The sequence below is a fragment of the Salvia splendens genome, chromosome 1 (genome assembly GCF_004379255.2).
Source record: "Salvia splendens isolate huo1 chromosome 1, SspV2, whole genome shotgun sequence".
NCBI lineage: Eukaryota > Viridiplantae > Streptophyta > Magnoliopsida > Lamiales > Lamiaceae > Salvia > Salvia splendens.
In genome coordinates, this window is record NC_056032.1 from 44,557,822 (window position 1) to 44,576,379 (window position 18,558).

Sequence of the window (18,558 nt, forward strand, 5' to 3'; positions counted from 1 at the left end):
TCCATGAACCAAAAACGCACTCTATGTTTTTAACCCCTCACACCTAACTAACCTCCTATTTTTCTTTAAATATAACAAAATACAAATACCAAGAAAGCAATACAGCACCTCAAATCACTACATAGATATTCATTTTTTAATTATAACCTATACAATAATAATTAGTGGGAGAGATACTTCAACCCAACGGTCCCAACTAGTTCAATTTTGTCCCAATATAAAGATAGTGCCCCTACCATCACATGTTACTATGTTACTACTATATGGCCTCATTTCTCCTCCAATAATTTTCATCAAAACCATACAAAAATTTTGAAAAAAAAAATGAGGCACATTATCCACATCTTAGTTCTTGTAATTTCTATCACATGTTCCACCACTTTGTCGATCGATGCTACACATCGATCCAAACTCCCGCCATTTTCATGCGGGATTTCGTCCACTCCACCATCTAGACCATACCCGTTCTGTGACGCGGCCTTGCCGGTCAGAGAGCGGGCCCGTGACCTGATCTCGCGGCTCACGTTGGACGAGAAGATCTCGCAACTTGTCAACAAGGCCGCGGCCATCCCCCGCCTCGGCGTCCCCTACTACCAGTGGTGGTCGGAGGCGCTGCATGGGGTGGCCGTCGCCACGGGAGTTGAGAACGGGGTCAAGTTCGACGGGATCATCGAGGCCGCCACCAGCTTCCCTCAGGTCATTCTCACGGCCTCCACCTTCGATGCCGATCTCTGGTATCGGATTGCAAAGGTTAGCTACATTTTCAAGATTTTTTTATTATTAATTTTTTTAAAAAAATGAGATGCGGGATCTTGGAAAGATTGAATTTTTAGATTAGTTTAAAGCTTGGGATAAGGATTTTTCAAATCATTGTACAAATCGATGAAGTTTTTTTTTTAATTTTAGCAAGATGGGATTCTTGATTTTTGCAGAAGTTGTTTGGGAATATTTTAAGTGCAGAAATAGAGGATTGGATGGATTTAGATTCGTTTTTTCTCATGTAATGCCAAATTAATCAGTGGGGGCATTAATTATTTGATTAAAGAATAGTCAAAGATTGGATTTTTGTGTGTGCACTACTGTTAGTCTGTTACCTTCCATCACTCCCTGCTTTAAGACTTTAATTAAAAAATAAGTGTTTTTTGGTGTGTGAGTGTGTGTGTTTTACATTTTAAACTTAGCACTAATTTATACAGGTTTTATGTAGAAGCGTCTAAATATAATGGTATAGTAATAGAGTTAAAATGGGAAATATTTCTGTAACAGAAATAGAAAGTGAAGGCCAAATCATACTAATAAAAATGATTTTTAGTTCAAACGAGTAATTATGTGTGTGTTTGCAGTATTCTTCAAATCTACGTTAATAAAGTCTTTCATTTAAACAGATGCAACAACCATGAAAAGACTAGTTGAACATACTGATGCAACAGATTTGGAACTAAAAAAAACGAAATATTAATTAGGTTAAATGAAAAATGCATTCTTGGTCCAGAAATCTAAGGCCAAATAAAAGTTGTAACAATGCTGATGATGATCTATTTTGAGCTAAAAAATAACACATTATGATTCTCAATTGAAATGTGGTATGTGTGTGTGTTTGCAGCAGTTTTAGTTCTATGCTAGTATTAAGGTTTTAATGTAAAAATTTTGCTAGTTTGATCAAGAAAACAAAGAAACAATTACAAACAAATGGTGTTGATAATAGAGTTAATGTTAGTGATAACAAATATGAAGGTGATCGGAACAGAGGCAAGAGCCATCTACAACGAGGGGCAGGCGATTGGCCTAACGTTCTGGTCGCCAAACATCAACATCTTCAGGGATCCACGATGGGGGAGGGGGCAGGAGACCCCCGGGGAGGACCCCTTGCTCACGGCCAAGTATGCCACGTCGTTTGTTAGAGGCCTCCAAGGCGACTCCTTTGAGGGCGGAGCCCTCAAAGACGGCCACCTCCAAGTCTCCGCGTGTTGCAAGCACTTCACTGCCTATGATCTCGACCGATGGGAGGGATATAATCGATTCACCTTCAATGCTCAAGTAATAGCACTATTTAATCTTGTTTGATCGTGTCATGTTCTTGATGTGTTTTTGGTATTTATTGGAAGTTTGGGTTTTTTTAGGTGACGAAACAGGATTTGGCGGATACGTACCAGCCCCCGTTCAAGGGCTGCATCGAGGAGGGGAAGGCGAGTGGGATAATGTGCGCGTATAATCTTGTGAACGGGGTCCCTAACTGCGCGGATTATAATCTGCTCACCAAGACTGCCCGCGGAGAGTGGGGATTTGAAGGGTTGGTTGTGTGTTTTTGTTTTTATTTTTGTTTTCGTGTGTTTTTGAACCGGCTAACGTTGTTTGGGGGTTTCGGTTTTTAGGTACATAACCTCGGATTGTGATGCGGTTTCGCTTCTCTTTCATCAACAACATTATGCAAAATCGGATGAAGAGGCGGTTGCTGATGTGCTCAAAGCTGGTTTGTGATGTGTATGTGTGTTTTGATCACTTGAAAAAGGCATACATTAATGTGATGTGTGTGTGTGTGTTTGGATGTAGGAATGGATGTGAATTGTGGTTCGTACTTGGGGAATTACACAAAATCTGCTGTTTTGAAGGGGACAGTGTCTGTATCTGACATAGATAGAGCTCTTGAGAATCTTTTCTCTGTGAGGATGAGGTTGGGTCTCTTCAACGGTCCCCCAAGCGGGACCTACGGTAAACTCGGGCACGCAGATGTCTGCTCGCCCGAGCACCAGGAGCTGGCACTTGAGGTAGCCAGGCAGGGGATAGTCCTTCTGAAGAACGAAGGAAACCTGTTGCCGCTACCCAAGGCCAAGAAGGGGTCTCTTGCGGTGATAGGCCCGAATGCGAATGTTTCCAAGGTACTTCTTGGGAACTACCATGGGCCGCCTTGCATGACCATCACTCCACTACAAGGGCTAATGAGTTATGTTGAGGATGTCAAGTTTGAACAAGGGTGTGACACCGTCAATTGTAGCTCTGTCGATGTGAAGAGGGCGGTCGAGCTTGCAAAATCAGTGGATCACGTGGTTTTGGTGATGGGACTTAACCAAGAACGCGAGAAGGAGGATCTTGATCGCGATGATTTGGTGCTTCCGGGGAAGCAGCAGAGCTTGATCATGAGCGTTGCCAAGGCGGCTAAGAAGCCTGTTGTGTTGGTGTTGTTATGTGGAGGGCCAGTTGATGTTTCGTTCGCGAAAAATGAGCCAAAAATAGGAAGCATTTTGTGGGCGGGCTATCCTGGTCAGTCTGGAGGGAGAGCAGTTGCAGAGATCATATTTGGTGACTATAATCCAGGTAACAAAAGACAAAAATAAAACTTGAAGCGTCAAATGCGACTAACGTTATCAATGTTGAGATATTCATATGTGAGTTATCTCGTATGTAAAAGTTAATTTATGTTTCTTGTTTTAGGAGGAAGGTTGACTATGACCTGGTATCCACAAGATTTCATCAAGATACCGATGACCGATATGAGAATGAGGGCTGACCCGTCGTCTGGCTACCCAGGGCGCACGTACAGATTCTACAAAGGTGAAAAGGTGTTTGAATTCGGGTACGGGCTGAGCTACACCACCTATTCTTACAAGTTCGTGTCCGTGAGCCAAAGCAAGTTAGATCTCAAGACATCATCATCCGCTTCCAACCTAGGGTATGTCGCAGTCCAAGAGTTGGGATCGGGGTCATGCGACATGGCTAGGGTTTCGGTTATCGTTAGTGTTGAGAATGAAGGGGAGATAGCGGGTAAGCACCCGGTCCTTTTGTTTCTGAGGAGTGCTCAAAGTGGCAGTGGTGGTCCGATGAAACAACTGGTCGGGTTTCAGACGGTTAGGACCGATGCTAAAGAGAAGGTGAGTGTCGAGTTTTCGGTGAGTCCGTGCGAGCATTTTAGTAGAGCCAATGAAGATGGGGAGATGGTGATTGAATCAGGAGATGGGAGTTTAGTTGTAGGAGATGAGGAATATCCCATTAACATAAGTATTTGACAAATTAAAGACTTGTCAATTGTGTTCAAGAGTTTTATGCGGCTTGATGATGAGTACTATCGGAATAAAATGTAATGTGTGGATGTTATTTTTAGTGTGAAATGCTCTACTTGATTTTTAAATACCACATTTTGAAATTTTTCAACAATGACCTCATACCATTTGATTTAAGTGCCCAATAATGCAATGATGTTAATTTCAAAAAATCAATCAAATAAGTACCAAAATCCCTTTCTCACTCACACACACACACACACACACACGCACACTTACTTTACTAATCTTCACAAACTTAGCCTCTCCTCAAAATTCACATTTCTCCCCAAAAAAAAAATCACAATCAAAACATGAGACATCTCATCCACTACATCATTCCTCTCACACTAGCAATCACAATCTCTCTCATACTAACATTCAACAATATCTCTCCCAAACCCCTCCCACCATTCTCATGCAGCCCCACCACCCCATCCACCGCCTCCCTCCCCTTCTGTGACGCCCGTCTCCCCGTCGAGAGGCGCGCCCGAGACCTAGTCGGGCGCCTCACCCTCGACGAGAAGATCGGCCAGCTCGTGAACAAGGCCGCGGCCATACCCCGGCTCGGCATCCCCTACTACGAGTGGTGGTCGGAGGCGCTGCATGGCGTCGCCATGGCGGCCGGAGTCGAGAACGGCTTCTCGTTCAACGGGACGATCCGGGCAGCCACCAGTTTCCCTCAAGTCATACTCACTTCAGCTACCTTTGATGCTCAACTTTGGTACAAAATAGCTAAGGTTAGTAATTTTTTGTTTTATTTTTTAATCTAAGGCTTGATTAATTAACATTAAATTTCTGGTTTGATTATATATATATGTAACGACAATGATCATGTGATGTGGAATCTTTTCTCTGAATATTTTGTCTAGTGGTAAGGCAATTATTTAGCTTATCTCGACATGATATATTTTGTACTGTAATAAAGGTATTTGTTTGTATATATAGTTTAGTCCAAAAGCAGGTGGTTGATTAGTCACTATCTGCATACTATAATGCGTAACTCTTAATTTGTTCAAATGACTTAAACATGATTGAAAAAGCAATTAATATGCTTTTCATAATCTCTATAGAAACAAACTAAAATCCTGCATACTAAATTTTCATATTCAATTTTATTCTTGCATCCACTACAAAAAACCAGGTGATGCAACTAAGTATGCTGATTTGTGTTCTATAACTTCTAAGTATACCACCAATGCTCACAATCATCTTATTCTTAGTGTTCCAACTAAAATTAGGAGACACAAATGGAAGCATCATAATAAAGCAAAAGATTTAGATAATTTGTCATCAACTAGGGATGCTTTCTTTTGCGTTCTAATGTGGTTATTTTTCAAAATTCTCTAACGCAAGTAATTGCGTCTCTATTTTTGTGTAATTAAAAAATAGGTGTTTTATTATAGTGATTAGTGTTAAATACTTAAATGTTCTTTTTTTTTAATAATCTTGACTATATAGAATTTTATGATGCAATTTGAAGGCAACCGGAGAAGAGGGCAGAGCAATATACAATGCAGGGGAGGCCACAGGCATGACAATGTGGTCACCAAACATCAACATCTTCCGCGACCCGAGGTGGGGCCGTGGCCAGGAGACCCCCGGAGAGGACCCCTTGGTCGCGAGCAGGTACGCTGTGGCGTTTGTCCGAGGGCTCCAAGGTGACGCCTTTGAAGGCGGCCGTCTCTCAAATGACGGCCGCCTTCTGCTCTCTGCTTGCTGCAAGCATCTCACTGCCTATGATTTGGATCATTGGAAGGGAATTCACCGTTTCACCTTCAATGCTCAAGTAATTAACTCTCTTTCACTACTTTTCAATTTAGGGTCAAATTTGTTTTCAACTTATAAATAAATTAATTTTTTTTGGTTTATGAAGGTTACAAAGCAAGATATGGCAGATACATTCCAGCCACCTTTCAAAAGCTGCATCCAAGAGGGGAAAGCCAGTGGGATAATGTGTGCTTACAATCTCGTCAATGGCGTCCCGAGCTGCGCTGATCGACATCTTCTGACCGAGACAGCTCGCAAAGAATGGGGTTTCGATGGCTATATAGTCTCAGATTGTGACGCGGTTTCGCTCATTCATGAGAAGCAGAACTATACAGACTCACATGAAGACGCCGTCGCCGCAGTTCTCAAAGCAGGTGAGTAGTTTATATATATCCCCTTTTTCATTGATATTTTCAGGTAATGTCCTTTTTGAAGAAAAATGTAAGTATTCTCTAGATTAGAAGGACAAAAAATGAAAAAATAAATTCTGGCAACTTATTTTAACCGTCTTTTTTCTTGATAATATTAGAAGCCAAAATTATAAGTTGCCTCTACTAGTAATTTAAAATATGAAAACTAATACAAGTAGAAGATTCATGCGGAAATTATAAGTTTAAGTGATTGGCAACTTTTTCAAACTTAAGTAGTCATTCAGTTCGCGCGATTTCATGAACCTTTGATTTTCGCATGAAAACTATTCTTTTTACAATTTAAGAGATACATTTACACAAATATTGACTCAAATCTCTATCTTTTTAAAATTAGTTAGCTATTTTTTATATATTTCATATGTTGAACTTAATTTGTCATTTTGATCCATCCCAATTTAGTAGTCTCAACTTTAATGATTGGGAAATGAGTTTTATGCTAATTCATTTCTCTCACATTCCAATACTATCAAACTAAAATGTTAGATTACAATTTCACCACTTTTTACACTCACACATGGAGTATAGTTATTATACTCACTCATTACACATTCCTTATACTTGTACCAATGGACTCCTAAGTTGAATCTACGAGAGTATTAAATAAGAAAAACAATCATTTATTAGTACCATTTAATTTCCATATATTATCATCCATTATTTATTGTGATCAACTTTTATTTTCCATCCTAACACATAATAGTAATACTAGTACTATAACTCAAAAAATTAGCATTTTTTTATATATTTTATATGTTCGACTTAAAAGTTTTAATTGTCATTTTGATCTATCTCAATTTAGTAGTCTCAACTTTAATGACTGGGAAATGAATTTTATATATGCTAATTTAGTAGTCTCAACTTTAATGATTGGGAAATGAATTTTATATATGCTAACTCATTTCTCTCACACTCCACTACTATCAAACTAAAATATACTCCTACTAAGTTAGATTACAATTTCACCACTTTTTTTCACTCACACACAATCCTTAAACTTGTACCAATGGACTCCTAAATGGACTCCTAATTGAGTTAAGCAAAACAATCATTTATCGCCATTTAATTTCCATATATTATCATGCATTATTTGTTGTGATAAACTTTTATTTTCCATCCTAACACATAGTACTATAACTTAAAAAAATAAAAAAATGATGATCACTTCACATGGTTTCTTCTTCCTTCAAAAAACACAGGAATGGATCTCAACTGCGGCTCCTACTTGTCCGACCACGCAAAATCAGCCGTCGAAAAGGGCAAGCTATCGGAATCCGACATCGACAGAGCCCTCCACAACCTCTTCTCCGTCCGAATGAGGCTCGGCCTCTTCGACGGAAACTCTAAAACCCAAGCCCACAGCAACCTCCGCCACAACGACGTCGTATGCACCTCCGACCACCAACAACTCGCTCTCACCGCCGCACGCGACGGCATCGTACTCCTCAAAAACTCCCAAAACCTCCTCCCCCTATCCACCTCTTCCACCAAAACCCTCGCCGTCATCGGCCCCAACGCAGACAACACCGAAACCCTAGTCGGAAACTACGCCGGCCCGCCCTGCAGCCCCATCACCCTACTCCAGGGCCTTAAAAGATACGCAAAGAAGACGGTGTTTCATCGCGGCTGTGATCCGGCCGGGTGCGACTACGATGGGGCGGAGGGAGTGGCGGGGTCGGCGGACTATGTGGTTGTGGTGGTGGGGCTGAGTCAGGGGGATGAGAGCGAGGAAATGGACCGGGAGGGTTTGGAGCTGCCGAGGGAGCAGGCGGTGCTGGTGGAGAGGGTGGCGGCGGTGGCGAGGAGTCCGGTTGTGGTGGTGGTGATGTGTGGTGGAGGGGTGGATGTTTCGTTTGCGAGAGATGATGAGAGGATTGGGGGGATTTTGTGGGCTGGGTATCCCGGTGAAGGAGGAGGGAGAGCGGTGGCAGAGATTATCTTTGGTCATCATAATCCGGGTATGTTTTCGTTTACCGACAGATTTGGGCCGTCGATGCTCCTAATTAACGATAGATTTTTAGGGTTTATCGAAGAAAAATTAGTGACGCAGTTACTTGTGTTGATTTTTTTTTTTAAATTAAGGCCGGAAAGAAAAGTGCCCTTAACGGCATCCACAATGCTGAACATGAAAACCCCCCAAAATCCACTAGAACCCAGTTTTCCACTATCACGTCAGCCTTTTAAATTCCAGCTCTAACCTGCAATAGTACTGGCACCAAAATCTGCCCCAAAATTTGCCATAACTTATTTCACTGTTTTTCATATTTTATAATTTTAATTATTGATTTAGAAAACAAAATTAAAATACTACAATGATAGAAGAAGAATACGATATTTAAAGATAGAATAATGTATTAAATTTATCATGTATAAAAAAAATCTGTCCGGCGTACTGCACTCTGAGAGGGCACATGCGCCCGGCGTCTCCCCTGCTCAACACATGCAATCGAGCGCAAAAATCAACCGGATTTGGGGCTCTATTACTAATGGCTTAAGTTGAGGACACAATTGTGCATTACACCTTAATCTTTTGTTTTTCTAGGACGCTTTTCCCTTAAATTTAGTTGGGAAAATAAGATTGAAAACATTTTTTAAGTATAGGTGACGTATTTAATTAGAAAGCCCTGATGGTATTGGGAAAATGAATATGTGATTTTGAGGGGGCTTCAGCCCACCCTTGTCCTTGATCCATGCTCCTCAACCTCCTATGTCACATGTCATGTTTCACTGCAGGAGGACGGCTCCCCATGACGTGGTATCCACAAGATTTTACTAAAATACCCATGTCTAATATGAGGATGAGGCCCGACCTCGAATCAGGCTACCCGGGGCGCACCTATAGATTCTACCAAGGTGAGAAAGTGTTTGAGTTCGGATATGGTCTTAGCTACTCGAACTATACATACAAGTTCGTCTCGGTTAGCCAAAGCAAGCTCAATTTGAAGACATCATCACCCACTGAGAATAATAGCAAGCTTGAGAAAAAACTAGGGTTTGTTAGGGTTTCGGATATCGGATTGGATTCTTGCCATAAGGCGGGGTTTTCGGCTCTAGTTAGTGTCGTAAATGAAGGGAGCATGGTCGGGAAGCATCCGGTGCTGCTTTTTTTTAGGCGGGATCAAGGTCGGTTTGATGCTCCGATCAAACAGTTGGTCGGGTTTCGGACAGTGAGGTTGGAGGGGAATGAGAGGGAAGATGTTGAGTTTGAAGTGGATCCATGTCAACATTTTGCTAGTGCTGATGAAGATGGAGTGATGGTGATTGAATTAGGGCTGCATTTCTTGGTTGTGGGAGATCAAGAGTTTTCTATTACTATAAATGTGTGATCAATTATCATGTGTTTGGATGTGAGATTGTTGAATAATTAATTGTAGTTTGAACGATAATTAATGGTGGTGATTAATGTAACTTGTTTGATTGCCATATTTGAAATATTAAATATGATGAAATTAGAAATGACTAAATTTTGTCAGTGACTTCATTTCAATTTAATTAATCAAAGATATGCGTTCAATTCATATTAAAAACTCATTTAATTGTAGTATTTTAGTGTTATTTTTGTGAGATAACTCTGTATATATTATAATGATCTTGTATTTTATACGTCACAGAATTAGATTTTGAAATTTGATATCAAAACTACTATTTACATATGGTTATCATTATTGTACGGCATACGGCATACCCCATTCATAAATACGTGAATTAATATTGGTATTGGAATTTAAATATTAGCACATGTGATGTTTTAATAATTAGTACGTATTTTTATCCTGACAAGTTAGAGATTCTAATTATATGGCCATCATATAATTTTATAAAGATTTTTTCAAATATTTAATTATATATTTTAAAGAAATCCTAGTCCACAAATAAACGAAATTGCCACATTTGACTATTAGTCACTTATTAATAATTAGTAATAAATAAAGTAATAAAATGATTTATGCTGGATACGTGACTTATAAAAATTTCTGTTTACTTATCATTGTTGTAACCTGAAAGCATAAGAAACTCTATCCATCGATAAAACTTTTTCCAAATATAAATAATTAAAGAACTTTTCATAATGCATAAATAAAATCATTTTCATTAGATTTAAAATTAAATATTTTCACTCAATAACTTTACTCCTTTAAATACCGACTTTATCTTCTTTCCCTCGAATCAATACTCACTCACAATGAAGCTCCATTTCTATTTCCTCGCCGCATTCCTCCTCCTCAGCCTCCCGCGCGGCGGCGATTCAGCTCCGCCGCCGTTCTCGTGCGATTCAGCCGATCCTAAAACCAAATCGTTCAAGTTCTGCCAGAAATCTCTTCCGATTGCGCAGCGAGCTCGCGACCTAGTTTCGCGGCTAACATTAGACGAGAAGATTTCGCAGCTGGTTGATTCGTCCGCCGCCATTCCGCGGCTCGGCATCCCCGCATACCAGTGGTGGTCCGAGGCGCTGCACGGCGTCTCCGGCTACGGCCGCGGCGTCACTTACGGCGGCGCAATCAGCGGGGCTACCAGCTTCCCCCAAGTTATCCTCGCCGCATCCACCTTCGATTCACGCCTTTGGTACCGCATTGGTCAGGTACGGTCAAAATTCATTAATCGAGTGTATAATAATTTTTTTTTGCGGATTATGTGGATAATATTAATTAATTTATATCTAATCCATTTATTTTGTTTTCCGAATTTAATATTTGTATGTAACTTTTTCGCCATTGCTCTCTGTTTTCTGTTGTCGGTAGTCGGTAGATAATCGCATTATACTATATTCCGTAATATTTTAATTCATTCAAATCATCGAAAACAATGACATTATAATAACGAGTAAATATATTACTCATAAATGTTAATCATTGCAAAAGCAATTACTCTTATGTTATAATGTCTCCCAAATTTAGTCAAATCAATCATAATATGAGATTTTGATGATTATGGTAGTATTATTATCTTAATTAACAAAATACGAGTAAATAAGATTAAATTATTGATTATATGGTGTAGGCAATTGGGAGAGAGGCGAGAGGAATGTACAATGAAGGGCAAGTGCAAGGGATGACATTCTGGACGCCAAACATAAACATATTTAGGGATCCACGGTGGGGGAGAGGCCAGGAGACACCTGGTGAAGATCCAACGGTCGTTGCAAAATACGCTGTGGCGCACGTTAGAGGTTTTCAGGGTGATAAATACGAAGGGGGGCAAAATGGTCATCTTCTGGCATCCGCTTGCTGTAAACACTTCACTGCCTATGATTTGGACAATTGGAAGAGTGTTGATCGCATGGAATTTGATGCCAAGGTAATTTCTCAATTCCAATTTTGTTTTATTTTGTATATATAATGTGCCAAACAAAAAATACACTACTTAGACAATGACTACATGTATCCATTTAGTACATTTAGTTAGTCACATTTTTTATTTTACATATGCATGTGCTATATTAAAATTCAAACACTTAGTATGCCGGAAATATTCGTTATGAGACCATTAGAAAAATGTCAAGTTATAATATGATTAGTTATTTTTTAAAGTTGTGAGATTAACCAAAATTTCATCATGATATTTTTATTGGCAATTTGGCCTTTCAAATTTAATAAAAAATGTGTATGGATATGATAATTTAACCCCAATTTTGACTCTAGTGTTTTTTGGACTCTGTAGTAACGTATCAATTCATCTACCTAGTCAGCATTTGTAGTACGCAAATTATGTTATTAAGAGATTATATATTACAAAAAATGTGACTATGTGAATGTGAGCATCTGTCAGATTATGCTTGTGAATGTATCGAATTCTTGATTTATTTTAAGTGAAGTTCTTCCTCTAGGAATTTTCTATTTAGATGCATTCCCAATAGGAGAATTAGAAAATAATGGGTGGTACATATGTCATAGGCCCTTTATTGAAGCTGTCTTCTTGTTTGGTTAATAAAGTTGTATGCTTTTGTTAGGAAGCGTGCTTGTCTTGATACATCAATAAAGTAAGAATATTAGTAGTAGTATGAAACACAGGTCTTAAGTCTCGGTTTTTCCAAGAAAATTTATTTCAATTTCTAATCAACATAATTTAATTTGGTGAACCATAGTCCACTAATCACGGTCTATGTTGATCATGTGACAAATCTTTTCTTACTAAAATTTTCTATGACCCACTATTCAAGATTAGTTAATGCGCTCGATGACGTAGGAGATGTGTCGCATAAATCGTGGAGTAAAATTTTGTTCTATCAAAATTGTAGGAAAAACTATAATTGCATATTTATAAGTATTTTATTGGTTTTTAGTAATAAAAAATGAATTTGAATTTAATTTTTTCCTGTTTTATTGTGAAACTATACAATTTGAAATATGTTGGATACGTGTCATGTTTAATTGTTTAGCTAGACTTAGATTTTGTTGGTTACATTTGCACAAAACCATCAAATATCTTTCTCAGTCAAGGAAAAATTTAAAGAATTGATTTGATCAGTATTCTTTTCATAAGAAACATACTATATTGATGGCCGTGACTTAGTTGATAGAATAAATCCACTATCATGAAAACTTGTTTTATTTTGTGTATATTGTGCTATTGTTTCTGTATTTTAAACCTCACAAATTTATCTAATTTGCTTGAATCCACTTATATTTTGCCATTGTGAATGAAATCAAGATTCATCAAATCAATATACCAATATAGGTGACACAACAAGATTTGGCAGACACGTATCAGCCACCTTTCAAAAGTTGTGTGCAAGAAGCCAAGGCCAGTGGAATAATGTGTGCTTACAACAGTGTCAATGGAGTTCCAAACTGTGCTGACCGTAACCTCCTCACCGAAACTGCCCGCGGGCAGTGGGGTTTCCATGGGTAAATTCGTCAATTCACAACCTTTATTTTACTTCATCTATTCTTAGTGTCGTTTGAGGGCTTGGTCCAAAGCGTCTAATATCATACTAATGTTGAGTTCAGATGTGTATCGACTTACAATTATTACTGAACTTTATTTATTTCGTGTCTTTAATTATATGCATACTTGGGTTTTTATCAGGTACATTGTGTCTGATTGTGATGCGGTTTCTACTATCTATGAAAAACACAAGTATGTACGTACACCTGAAGATGCTGTGGCACTTGCACTCAAAGCTGGTACGGTTGTACCCTTTTCCTTCATTTACTGTAGTTTTGATTCAAATTTAATCATATTAAATCGATTTAAGCTACTGAGAATTGCATATTTAATTTAGGTATGTATACTACATTGAACTTATATAGTTATATGGTTTGTGGGCCTTCTGTTTTTCACTTTTAACTTCAGTGAATGTTCATACCAGCTGTAACATTTCAAATAGAAATTTCACCTACTTGTGATTGTGACCATAATTACCAGAATCTTGCTTGGTGGCCCCCAAAAAAACATCCTATACAAAAAGTAAAAAACTGTCCATGTTACTCCATTTTTAGGGTAATGGTGAAATAGATGTGAGGGAATTTAATTGGTGGAATAGATATATCAAAACTTTACCCATAAATAGAGCTAGTATGATTATAATTTATAAACCATAATGCATTACTGATGCCTGATGATGTTCTGATCTTGATTCTAATAATGTGCTCTTGTTGTAAATTCCATTACACATTTTGTTTCCATTAATAATACTGAAATATGAGATCTAACTAAAAAACTGCAGGCATGGATGTGAACTGTGGCTTATACTTGAAGAAATACACCAAATCAGCAATTCAGCAGAAAAAAGTGGTTGAATCCCAAGTAAACCGAGCCCTCAACAACCTCTTCGAGATCCGGATGCGGCTAGGGTTGTTCGAGGGCACCCCGAGCCGCAGCCTGTACGGAAACATTGGCCGAGCCGATGTATGCAGCCAGGCTCACCAAGACCTAGCCCTTGAGGCCGCAAGAAACGGCATTGTTCTGTTGAAGAACAATGCCAACCTGCTGCCTCTGTCCAAGTTGAAAACAGGGTCCTTGGCTGTCGTGGGCCACAATGCGGCCAATGCCTACGTGTTGCGCGGGGACTACGACGGACCTCCCTGTCAGAATGTGGATGTTGTTACAGCCCTGAAAGGTTATGTACACAACACCCTGTTTGTACAGGGCTGCAGTAACGCCGAATGCGCCTCGGCCTCGACTAGCAGCGCAGTGGCTGCAGCCAAGGAGATGGACTACGTCGTTTTAGTGATGGGGTTGGACCAGAATCAGGAGAAGGAGGATCATGATCGCGTCGAGTTAGGCCTCCCGGGACAGCAGCAGAGCCTCATCACAGCTGTTGCTGCCGCTGCCAAGAAGCCCGTCGTCCTGGTGCTGATCTGTGGTGGACCTGTCGACGTTGGTTTTGCGAAAAACGACCCGAAAATCGGCAGCATTCTTTGGGCTGGCTATCCAGGAGAAGCTGGAGGGGTTGCATTGTCTCAGATCATATTTGGGGAGCACAATCCTGGTTAGAAATTATGCCTTTCTTGTCTCTAAGTTTTGTGATGCACTTAACTTGATCCCTTTTTCTGCACGAGATTTTATGCAATATTTCCGTTTATTGGAAATGTTTCAAGATATGTGTGTTTCCATGTACTTGGACACTCATCGAGAGGACTGATAAAATTTCTGGCTTCGTCTCTGACTTTGACTTTGCAGGTGGGAAGTTACCTATGACTTGGTACCCCAAGAATTTCGTTAACATACCAATGACGGACATGAGGATGAGGTCGGATCTAAAGTCGGGCTATCCAGGGCGCACTTACCGATTCTACAAAGGGCCAAAGGTGTTTGAGTTCGGGTACGGGCTAAGCTACACTACCTACTCCTACGAATTCAAGCAGTCGACTCCCAACACCATCAAGTTGAACCATCTCACGGGCGCTTTCCACGCCATGGATGAAAGTTTGAGTTCAAATTCAAGTTCGATCAGAGCCTTGTCCGTTTCCAAAATTGGAGCGGACAACTGTGAAATGCTCAAGTTCTCGGCTCGTGTAGGAGTCGAGAACATTGGGTCCATGGCAGGGAGGCACGCGGTTCTTCTCTTCGCTAGGCACGAAAGGACAGGCGAGGGAAGGCCTATCAAGCAGTTGGTGGGATTCGAGAGCGTGAGCTTAAATCCGAGACAGAGAGATGAAATCGAGTTCGTGTTGAATCCATGTGAGCATCTGACCACAGCCAAAATAGATGGTTCAATGGTGATAGAAGAAGGGTATAGGTATTTGGTGGTAGAAGATAAAGAATTCTCTATTAACATTGTGCTTTGAACAATAACTACATTATTATTTGTGTTATCAAATTTTGTTTTACTGATTTAAAAATTCTAATATTTTATAAAGAATATATATATATATATATATATATATATATATATATTAAATTGATGACTTAAGAACATGTGATTATTTTTTTGATCGAGAATCGACCTAACGTTCCAAAAATAAGAAATTAAAATTGAAATTATTAAAATCATAACTGTAAACTGAATTAGTATCAATATATCATGTATCAAAATTTAATAAGAATAGCGGGGAAATTTATTTGGGTAGAATTTCAAAATTATATTACTAGTATTTAACGTTATATAGTAATGTTAGTGAATTATGGAGTATTTAGCTTAATTACTGGACAAAGCTAATTTGATTTTATAATATATGGCACACTTAAATTTGCATTCATAATTTAAGGGCAAAATACATTCTTAGGTCCTTATACTTTAGTCAAAATGTTCATTAGGTCCTTATACAATTTTTTCATTTTAATAGGTCCTTATACTTTTCACAATATTTTTATCAGGCCCTCGTACAATTTTTCATTTTAGTAGGTCATTATACTTTATCATAACTTTCATTAGGTCCTTGTACAATCTTTTATTTTAGGGACTTTTTTACATTTATCTTGGATAATAATCTAAATTTAATTAAACTTAAAAAACTTTTCATATTCCATTATTTAACTTAGCATAGTCTATAAAGATAATATCATCTTGTTATCCAATAATCTCAATAAGTTGTAGAGAATAATAAAAAGGTTAACCTTGATGATTGAAGATTAAAATCAAAGTTTTTTTTAGAATAACTATCCGAATTTTCAATTGATTATTTATATTTATATTGAAAGATACGTTTCCCTGAATATTTATAATCATAAGATAAGTTAAATAATAAAACTAAAAGGTTCATTAAATTTAATTGAATATAAATTATTATCTAAGATAAAATTAAACGAATATCTTAAAATAAAAAAATTGTATAAGGACCTAATAAAAGTTATAATCAAAGTATAAGGACCTACAAAAACGACAAAATTGTACGAGGATGTGATGGAATTTATGAGAAAGGTATAAGGACCTATTAAAACGAAAAAATTGTAGGAGGACCCAATGAACATTTTGATTAAAGTATAAGGATCTAAGAATGTGTTTTGCCTAATTTAAGCGTTTACAACTTTTAACACATGCATATCTAGCAATTAATGGATAGCATGAATGAAGATTAAAGTATTATTAGGTAAAAAGAATATATATTATATGTACGGCAAATTTTTGCCGAAATTCCAAATAGTGACTGCACTCCATAAGCTTATAAATTTTGCAACCAAATTTTAAATTCGTAAGAAATATCAAATTTCGGTTAATGTTTATAATTTTAGGTACCAATAGCTATATAGGAGTACTACCATAATTCTTCTATTCATGATTGTTAATCATGATAATATTTTATTAATGAATATATTGATAATTATAAGTTGTCTAATTGGCTTATTCGTAACTGTTAATGCAGGCAAATGCACATAATGATAACATGTTTCCTAAATAAAAGAACCAATCCGCCAAACATTTGATAAAAAGAGTGAACTGCACCAAATATTCATAACTTTTTGAATAACTTTTTGACTCCTTATACCAGTGATCTCTAACAAAAATAAAATAGCTCCAGAAGACTCTAATGTTAAATATAATCACGAATCATATTTTTTCGAACCAAAACACCCCCAGGCCCTAAAAGGGCATTTTTGTCATTCCATTATATTTTTATTTTGAAAACTTTATTACCACTTTTTCTCAATGAATTTGTCACTCAATGAATTTCCTACATGATATAAGAATTTTTTTGTACAAATATTGACAAAACTTTAATCACGTATAAAGTACCAGAAATTATTAAGAAATCCATAAGAAGTTGCTAACAGAAATGTGATAGAATTCATAAGTCAGCGAATTTAGGGATTGCCAAAAATGCCCTTCAAGCTATTTGGGCATTTTCGTCCAAAAAGTGACTAAAAAACTTCATTCGTGATTATATTTAACGTTAGGGTCTTTCGGCGCTATATTTTTTGTTAAGGATCATTAGTGCAAGAAGTCAAAAAATTAGGAATATTTGGAGCAGTTCACTCTTAATACTAAATCTACTTTTTAGCACTGCTTTGTCATATTATGAATCTTGTAACATTTCATATATACCCATATAATACAGGATATTTCAAAAAGTTACTAGTATATAATTTCGATGCTATGCGATACAGGCATACAGCGATACCATGACGTATTAATGGAGTTCAAACCGTCTAGAAAATATTGCAAATGTGCTTATTATTTTGCTTTACTTAATCATGTTACAATCTTATTAATTATTTCAATGATATAGTTTAAATTCTAATCAAATTTAGTCGATTATATTTAAATAAGTTCTAATATAATTCACACATTTAAGAAATATTAAAATATTATTCATTTTGTGTTCAAAAAAACTGTCTCATTTTTCCTTTTTGGTTGGAGCCACCAAACTAGTCTTATTATTTTATTTTTTAATCGAAAACGCCCTTTGTGGACGGGAGGTTTAAGCAGACCTTCAACCCGTAAATAATATCAAAATAAAATGTTCTACCCACATGATTTTAGCCCAAAAGTGACTATGATCTAAACAATAACATGAAAAAGCCAAATAGAGGTCCCACAGGTCGAGATCCTCCATACTAGTCTTATTTATATTCGATGTATTTGCTTGTAAATTCTTAAACTTTAAGCAATTTTAGGTTTTCTATACCACTTTTAATATCCATTTGTAAATTATCAAATCATTGATCTGTTCCAATTTTGCAGTAAACAAGATTTTGGTGCTAACATGATTTAATATAAATTATAATTAAATAATTGAAATAATTTACTTTAGTATAATACAATAGTATTTTATTGCCTAAAATGTGATGTGATCTTAGTTAGAGCATCCGCAGCGGTGCTCTTCTGCAAGGACGGCGTCCGTGCCGCTGGCACGGCACACCCATGTCCGCCGTTGTGCTCTTGCCAACAGTACGGCTTTGCTCGATTCATCGAGCACGTCCGTGCCGCTGAGCAGGGCGACGTG

The 18,558-nt window shown here is 37.8% G+C and overlaps 3 protein-coding genes across 4 annotated transcripts; all 3 read left to right on the plus strand.

Annotated features, from left to right (window-relative positions):
• The first annotated feature begins 232 nt into the window (after nucleotides 1-232).
• Nucleotides 233-4,123, plus strand: LOC121754671 (probable beta-D-xylosidase 7). The gene is made up of 6 exons (XM_042149993.1): nucleotides 233-750; nucleotides 1,735-2,037; nucleotides 2,121-2,290; nucleotides 2,373-2,470; nucleotides 2,551-3,312; nucleotides 3,430-4,123. The coding sequence occupies exons 1-6, from the start codon at nucleotides 325-327 to the stop codon at nucleotides 3,999-4,001; spliced, it is 2,331 nt and encodes a 776-aa protein (XP_042005927.1). The 5' UTR covers nucleotides 233-324; the 3' UTR covers nucleotides 4,002-4,123.
• A 107-nt stretch (nucleotides 4,124-4,230) lies between these two features.
• On the plus strand, nucleotides 4,231-9,696 carry LOC121754658 (probable beta-D-xylosidase 7). Of its 2 annotated transcripts, none has more exons than XM_042149985.1 (5): nucleotides 4,231-4,774; nucleotides 5,518-5,823; nucleotides 5,911-6,178; nucleotides 7,432-8,190; nucleotides 8,966-9,696. In XM_042149985.1, the coding sequence occupies exons 1-5, from the start codon at nucleotides 4,349-4,351 to the stop codon at nucleotides 9,556-9,558; spliced, it is 2,352 nt and encodes a 783-aa protein (XP_042005919.1). In that variant the 5' UTR covers nucleotides 4,231-4,348; the 3' UTR covers nucleotides 9,559-9,696. The 2 variants fall into 2 exon arrangements, with proteins under 2 accessions (XP_042005919.1, XP_042005921.1); XM_042149987.1 differs by lacking the exon at nucleotides 4,231-4,774 and adding an exon at nucleotides 5,093-5,178.
• A 695-nt stretch (nucleotides 9,697-10,391) lies between these two features.
• Nucleotides 10,392-15,516, plus strand: LOC121754678 (probable beta-D-xylosidase 7). The gene is made up of 6 exons (XM_042149999.1): nucleotides 10,392-10,811; nucleotides 11,231-11,527; nucleotides 12,908-13,077; nucleotides 13,259-13,356; nucleotides 13,899-14,663; nucleotides 14,855-15,516. The coding sequence occupies exons 1-6, from the start codon at nucleotides 10,416-10,418 to the stop codon at nucleotides 15,460-15,462; spliced, it is 2,334 nt and encodes a 777-aa protein (XP_042005933.1). The 5' UTR covers nucleotides 10,392-10,415; the 3' UTR covers nucleotides 15,463-15,516.
• Nucleotides 15,517-18,558: the final 3,042 nt, after the last annotated feature.